The sequence below is a fragment of the Alosa pseudoharengus genome, unplaced genomic scaffold, assembly GCF_046254945.1.
Source record: "Alosa pseudoharengus isolate Yale_2024_CS ecotype anadromous, Long Island Sound unplaced genomic scaffold, YU_APseudo_1.1 YU_APseudo_1.1_scf_4, whole genome shotgun sequence".
Lineage (NCBI taxonomy): Eukaryota > Metazoa > Chordata > Actinopteri > Clupeiformes > Clupeidae > Alosa > Alosa pseudoharengus.
Genome location: NW_027468774.1, coordinates 469,803 through 477,500, shown reverse-complemented (window position 1 = coordinate 477,500; position 7,698 = coordinate 469,803). Strand labels below are relative to the sequence as shown.

At 41.7% G+C, this 7,698-nt stretch overlaps 1 protein-coding gene across 1 annotated transcript in view; it reads left to right on the top strand.

The window, feature by feature from the left end:
• Positions 1-6,312, top strand: part of LOC143102057 (disintegrin and metalloproteinase domain-containing protein 11-like) — a 146,266-nt gene extending 139,954 nt beyond the window's left edge. The window contains exons 25-26 of the mRNA XM_076265422.1: positions 3,759-3,849; positions 6,273-6,312. Coding sequence (XP_076121537.1) covers positions 3,759-3,849; positions 6,273-6,312 — 131 coding nt within the window. The remainder of the gene's footprint in view (positions 1-3,758; positions 3,850-6,272) is intronic.
• Positions 6,313-7,698: the final 1,386 nt, after the last annotated feature.

The window sequence follows — 7,698 nt, the reverse complement described above, 5'->3', positions numbered from 1 at the left end:
CATATGTTTGTGTGTCTATGTGAGTGTATACTGTAATCATATGTTTGTGTGTCTATGTGAGTGTATACTGTAATCATATGTTTGTGTGTCTATGTGAGTGTATACTGTAAACATATGTTTGTGTGTCTATGTGAGTGTATACTGTAAACATATGTTTGTGTGTTTATGTGAATATATAAACATATGTTTGTGTGTCTATGTGAGTGTATACTGTAAACATATGTTTGTGTGTTTATGTGAATATATAAACATATGTTTGTGTGTTTATGTGAATATATAAACATGAATGTAGGAATCCAGTAGCTTCTGACACATACAGAACAGGAAAACACTCACAATGCAACTGTGAGATTTCAGATACCAGGCTGGGAACTGTGCTAGTGTGTTATGGTAGAGTGTGTGTTATGGTAGAGTGTGTTATGGTAGAGTTTGTGTGTGTTATGGTAGAGTGTGTGTTATGGTAGTGTGTGTGTTATGGTAGAGTGTGTGTTATGGTAGAGTTTGTGTGTGTTATGGTAGAGTGTGTTATGGTAGAGTTTGTGTGTGTTATGGTAGAGTGTGTGTTATGGTAGTGTGTGTGTTATGGTAGAGTGTGTGTTATGGTAGTGTGTGTGTTATGGTAGAGTGTTATGGTAGAGTGTGTGTTATGGTAGTGTGTGTGTTATGGTAGAGTGTTATGGTAGAGTGTGTGTTATGGTAAAGTGTGTGTTATGTTAATGCAGTGAGATGTTATGGTAGAGAGTGTGTTATGTTAATGCAGTGAGATGTTATGGTAGAGTGTGTGTGTGTGTATGTGTTCTCCTACAGGTCCAAGCGGTACTAACATCATCATTGGTGATGTGTGTGTGTGTGTTTGTGTGTGTGTGTGTGTGTGTCCTACAGGTCCAAGCGGTACTAACATCATCATTGGTGATGTGCGTGTGTGTTTGTGTGTGTGTTGATGTGTGTGTGTGTGTGTGTGTGTGTATGTGTTCTACAGGTCCAAGCGGTACTAACATCATCATTGGTGATATGTGTGTGTGTGTGTGTGTGTGTGTGATGTGTGTGTGTGTGTGTTCTACAGGTCCAAGCGGTACTAACATCATCATTGGTGATGTGCGTGTGTGTTTGTGTTGATGTGTGTGTGTGTGTGACTATTTGTTCTACAGGTCCAAGCGGTACTAACATCATCATTGGTGATGTGTGTGTGTGTGTGTGTGATGTGTGTGATGTCTGATGTGTGTGTGTGTTGATGTGTGTGTATGTGTGTGTGTGTGTGTGTGTGTGTTCTACAGGTCCAAGCGGTACTAACATCATCATTGGTGATGTGTGTGTTTGTGTGTGTGTTGATGTGTGTGTGTGTGTGTGTGTGTGTGTGTGTGTTCTACAGGTCCAAGCAGTACTAACATCATCATTGGTGATGTGTGTGTGTGTGTGTGTGTTCTACAGGTCCAAGCGGTACTAACATCATCATTGGTGATGTGTGTGTGTGTGTGTGTGTTCTACAGGTCCAAGCGGTACTAACATCATCATTGGTGATGTGTGTGTGTGTGTGTGTGTTCTACAGGTCCAAGCGGTACTAACATCATCATTGGTGATGTGTGTGTGTTGATGTGTGTGTGTGTGTGTTCTACAGGTCCAAGCGGTACTAACATCATCATTGGTGATGTGTGTGTGTTGATGTGTGTGTGTGTGTGTTCTACAGGTCCAAGCGGTACTAACATCATCATTGGTGATGTGCGTGTGTGTTTGTGTTGATGTGTGTGTGTGTGTGTGTGTATTTGTTCTACAGGTCCAAGCGGTACTAACATCATCATTGGTGATGTGTGTGTGTGTGTGTGATGTGTGTGATGTCTGATGTGTGTGTGTGTTGATGTGTGTGTATGTGTGTGTGTGTGTGTGTGTGTGTTCTACAGGTCCAAGCGGTACTAACATCATCATTGGTGATGTGTGTGTTTGTGTGTGTGTTGATGTGTGTGTGTGTGTGTGTGTGTGTGTTCTACAGGTCCAAGCGGTACTAACATCATCGTTGGTGATGTGTGTGTGTTGATGTGTGTGTGTGTTCTACAGGTCCAAGCGGTACTAACATCATCATTGGTGATGTGTGTGTGTGTGTGTGTGTTCTACAGGTCCAAGCGGTACTAACATCATCATTGGTAATGTGTGTGTGTGTGTGTGTGTTCTACAGGTCCAAGCGGTACTAACATCATCATTGGTGATGTGTGTGTGTTGATGTGTGTGTGTGTGTGTTCTACAGGTCCAAGCGGTACTAACATCATCATTGTTGATGTGTGTGTGTGTGTGTTCTACAGGTCCAAGCGGTACTAACATCATCATTGGTGATGTGCGTGTGTGTTTGTGTTGATGTGTGTGTGTGTATTTGTTCTACAGGTCCAAGCGGTACTAACATCATCATTGGTGATGTGTGTGTGTGTGTGTGATGTGTGTGATGTCTGATGTGTGTGTGTGTTGATGTGTGTGTATGTGTGTGTGTGTGTGTGTGTGTGTTCTACAGGTCCAAGCGGTACTAACATCATCATTGGTGATGTGTGTGTTTGTGTGTGTGTTGATGTGTGTGTGTGTGTGTGTGTGTGTGTGTTCTACAGGTCCAAGCGGTACTAACATCATCGTTGGTGATGTGTGTGTGTTGATGTGTGTGTGTGTTCTACAGGTCCAAGCGGTACTAACATCATCATTGGTGATGTGTGTGTGTGTGTGTGTGTGTGTGTTCTACAGGTCCAAGCGGTACTAACATCATCATTGGTGATGTGTGTGTGTGTGTGTGTGTGTGTTCTACAGGTCCAAGCGGTACTAACATCATCATTGGTGATGTGTGTGTGTGTGTGTGTGTGTTCTACAGGTCCAAGCGGTACTAACATCATCATTGGTGATGTGTGTGTGTTGATGTGTGTGTGTGTGTGTTCTACAGGTCCAAGCGGTACTAACATCATCATTGGTGATGTGTGTGTGTTGATGTGTGTGTGTGTGTTCTACAGGTCCAAGCGGTACTAACATCATCATTGGTGATGTGTGTGTGTGTGTGTGTTCTACAGGTCCAAGCAGTACTAAAATCATCATTGGTGATGTGTGTGTGTGTGTGTGTGTTCTACAGGTCCAAGCGGTACTAACATCATCATTGGTGATGTGTGTGTGTGTGTGTGTGTTCTACAGGTCCAAGCGGTACTAACATCATCATTGGTGATGTGTGTGTGTGTGTTCTACAGGTCCAAGCGGTACTAACATCATCATTGGTGATGTGTGTGTGTGTGTGTGTGTGTGTTCTACAGGTCCAAGCGGTACTAACATCATCATTGGTGATGTGTGTGTGTGTGTGTGTGTGTGTTCTACAGGTCCAAGCGGTACTAACATCATCATTGGTGATGTGTGTGTGTGTGTGTTCTACAGGTCCAAGCGGTACTAACATCATCATTGGTGATGTGTGTGTGTTGATGTGTGTGTGTGTGTGTTCTACAGGTCCAAGCGGTACTAACATCATCATTGGTGATGTGTGTGTGTTGATGTGTGTGTGTGTGTGTTCTACAGGTCCAAGCGGTACTAACATCATCATTGGTGATGTGTGTGTGTGTGTGTGTGTGTGTTCTACAGGTCCAAGCGGTACTAACATCATCATTGGTGATGTGTGTGTGTGTGTGTGTGTTCTACAGGTCCAAGCGGTACTAACATCATCATTGGTGATGTGTGTGTGTGTGTTCTACAGGTCCAAGCGGTACTAACATCATCATTGGTGATGTGTGTGTGTGTGTGTGTGTGTTCTACAGGTCCAAGCGGTACTAACATCATCATTGGTTCTATTGCTGGTGCTATTCTACTGGGGGCCATAGTGCTGGGGGGCACAGGATGGGGATTCAAGTAAGAACTCACACACACACACACACTATATACACACTATTACACACACACACACACACACACTATATACACACTATTACACACACACACACACACACTATATACATTACACAAACATTATACTATATTATACAACAATTGGGTTCTATGGAACTATTTATTTGTTTCTGATTGGCTGAGAGACGTTCCATGAGTTGGAATATCCCTGGACATTTCAACTCAGACTTTGCACAGCTAATAATAAATCACTCTGCGATACAATGCGAAGATTTGACACAATGTTCTCATCCCAGCTCTCCACTATTTTAAGCAATGGGTTACTCCTTAGCAAACCATAACGAAACAGTGCTTCACCACATCTGTGGATTAAGCCACACAGTCAACTTAATGTAAGTAAGATAAACGAGGATGCTAATTGTTCTCAGCATTGCCAGCATTGTGTAGGGCCTATAATATGATTGTCACTTGGAGACTTGTAACTAACGTTTGCATAGTTAGCTAACAGGTGCTAACGTGCTAGCATCGTGTCAGAAAAACATATGGGGCTGTGCACAGTAGTGTAACATTTATTCACCATAAATTAATACATTTGAGTGGTTCTGCAATGTAGGCTATGTTTCCGTTTTTTTGCAGTACCATGACCCTTACATGACATGGCCCAGTGTCCTTGTAACATGCATGCAGCAAACCTAGATATGAATGTGATTTCAGATATGAATGTGATTCTTTGTGGTTTACGTGTCTTCTTGAAGACACGTAAACCAAAGACTCGTAACGAGGGATCTGGAATGTTGGTTACCTAGCAACCAAGACGCTGTCTATTGAAAAGGAAACTATTTTTGATGCGTAAGAACAATATCGAAATTAACATTTTTAAACAATAATGGAGTGTTTTCAGATTATTTAGTTTGTGGTAGAATTGTTGTATAAAAGCAATATAGCACTCGTGATCGTGGGATTGGTCATGGATATTCCCACGGCTGTTGTTGCCTGCAACACTCGGCCTCCGGCCTCGTGGCTACGGCCGAACAACACCTGTGGGAATATCCATGACCAACCCCACTCTCACTCGTGCTATATTGCTTGATTATACACTATACACACACACTATACACACCCATTATACATTACATACACACATTATATACTATATTATACACTATACACACACATTATATACATTACATACACACATTATACTATATTATACACTATACACACACACTATATACATTACATACACACATTATATACTATATTATACACTAAACACACACACACACTATATACACACATTATAGACATTACATACACACACACTATACACACACATTATATACATTACATACACACATTATATATTATATTATACACTATACACACACATTATATATTATACACACACATTATATATTACACACACACACACATACCCACACACACTATATACTACACATACACACATTATATATTATATTATACACTATACACACACATTATATACAGTACTACACACACACTATATACTACACATACACACACATTATATACTACACACACTATACACACACACACACACACACACACTATACACACACATTATATACATTGCATACACACTATACACTACACACATTATATACTACAGACACACACACACACTATACACTATACACATTATATACTACACACACACTATTGCACACACATTATATACTACACCCACATACACACTATTACACACACACACACACACACTATATAATATACACACACTATACAGACACATTATATACGACACACACACCATCTATACTACACACACACTATACACTACACACATTATATACTACACACACACACTATTGCACACACATTATATACTACACACACATACACACACTATTACACACACACACACACACTATATAATACACACACACTATACACACACATTATATACTACACACACACACACTATATACTACAAACACACACACACACACACACGCTTGATGGTGTTTTATGCCCCCAACGTTGTCTTCCAGGCAGCGCTGCCACCGCTGACTTAAAGGCACCTAATCCTAAACCTGACCCCAACCCTAACCTTAACCCATGCCTAATCCTAATCCTAAACCTGGCCCATGCCTAACCCTAGTGCCTTCCAGGCAGCGCTGCCTTGAAGACAATGTTGGGGGCATAAAACACCAAGAAACCACATAGACACACACATACTATATACTACACACACACTCATACACACACTCACACACAGTTTTCTCACACTCTCTCTGTGCATGTGTGTGTGTGTGTGTGTGTGTGAGTGTAGTTCATGTTTTCTCACACATTCTCTCTCTGTGCATGTGTGCATGTGTGTGTGTGTGTGTGTGTGTGTGTGTGTGTCACTGCTCCCTTTTTTGTAGAAACATCCGCAGAGGAAGGTACGACCAAGCAGACCAGTGATGTCATCACCACCGGCACTCTCACTGATGTCATCACCTCAGAGCTCTTCATTCAAACAGACACACACACACACACACACACACATACACACACACACACACACAAACATATACACACACACATAAACATATACACACACACATGAACATATCCAGAAACACACATACACACACACACATATACACACACACACATAAACATATACACACACACACACATACAGTGGGTCCCGGTTAAAAATTGACACTTCATTCATGATCATGGTGAATGGTGAAATGTAAGTACAACTGCAGCCGCTTGGGGGCAGCATAGTTCGCTGTGGTGTTCCGCGGTCTAACTGGACGCATCGTTCGACAGCAAGGGCTGTGATTGGCCGAGTTTTCAGTGTGTGTTTTTAGCAGCCCCTGCAACATGCTAGTCCACTGTAGCCTATAAGCTTTGTACATAATGTTAAACATAGTTTTAGATTCAGTGGCAAGATTTCTTGATTGTACAGTAGAGCTTAGATCGGGCCCAAAAAATCAAGCCCGACCCTACCCAAGCCCGTGCACATTGTGCCCGAGCCCAACCCGGCCCGACACGTTAACTGTAATTATGAGCCCGAGCCCGATTTAAACCCGACATTTTTTAAATACGTGGGCCATTATAACTGACGTTCTCAACTACAATTCCGAGCTGTTTGAGCTACAGAAATACGTTTAGAGGACATTGAGAGGACAAAAGAGGACATTGAAGGCTGGCTATCATTATTTCTGCCATGGCAAGCCTGCTTCATGTTCATCTTAAAGTATTTTTGCTGTCATAGGTGAACATCGTGCGCACTTAATGCACGCAACAAAGCATACCTGACAAATGCATACCTCCGACTTTTCTCCAAACTTCCTCGAAGTTATTTCTCCTGTTTTCATTTTTTTTCTTTACATCTTCAAGCTTCACGTTGCACTTAAAGGAATTATCCGGAGTAAAATGCACTTTAGATCGATTTCCGGATGATTGGGGGTACATACGTTGAGTTGACATCAAAATTATGTCATTCGGATGTGTTTTGAGAAAGTTAGATTGTACCGTTTTCAGTCACAACTCGTAGCCTGGAAGTGAGCGGGGCATTTCAATTGCGCCGCTACAAAACGCTATTTCTGTACCTCTTCTACAGTTCCAAACAACATAACACTTACGTGGTAGTGAGTAGAGGGTCCCTAAAGCCAAACCGAAGTATCCCGAGGTCTTTATGTGGTCGAATAGAGAGTCCAGAATGAATTTCATGATCTCTGGCTGACATGGTCAAAACTGCACGAAATTGAAAGTGTAGGATCATTATGACACCCTCCGAATGCATGCCAAGTTTCGTGGACTTTCGTTTATGGGGGGCCTTACAATAAAATAATT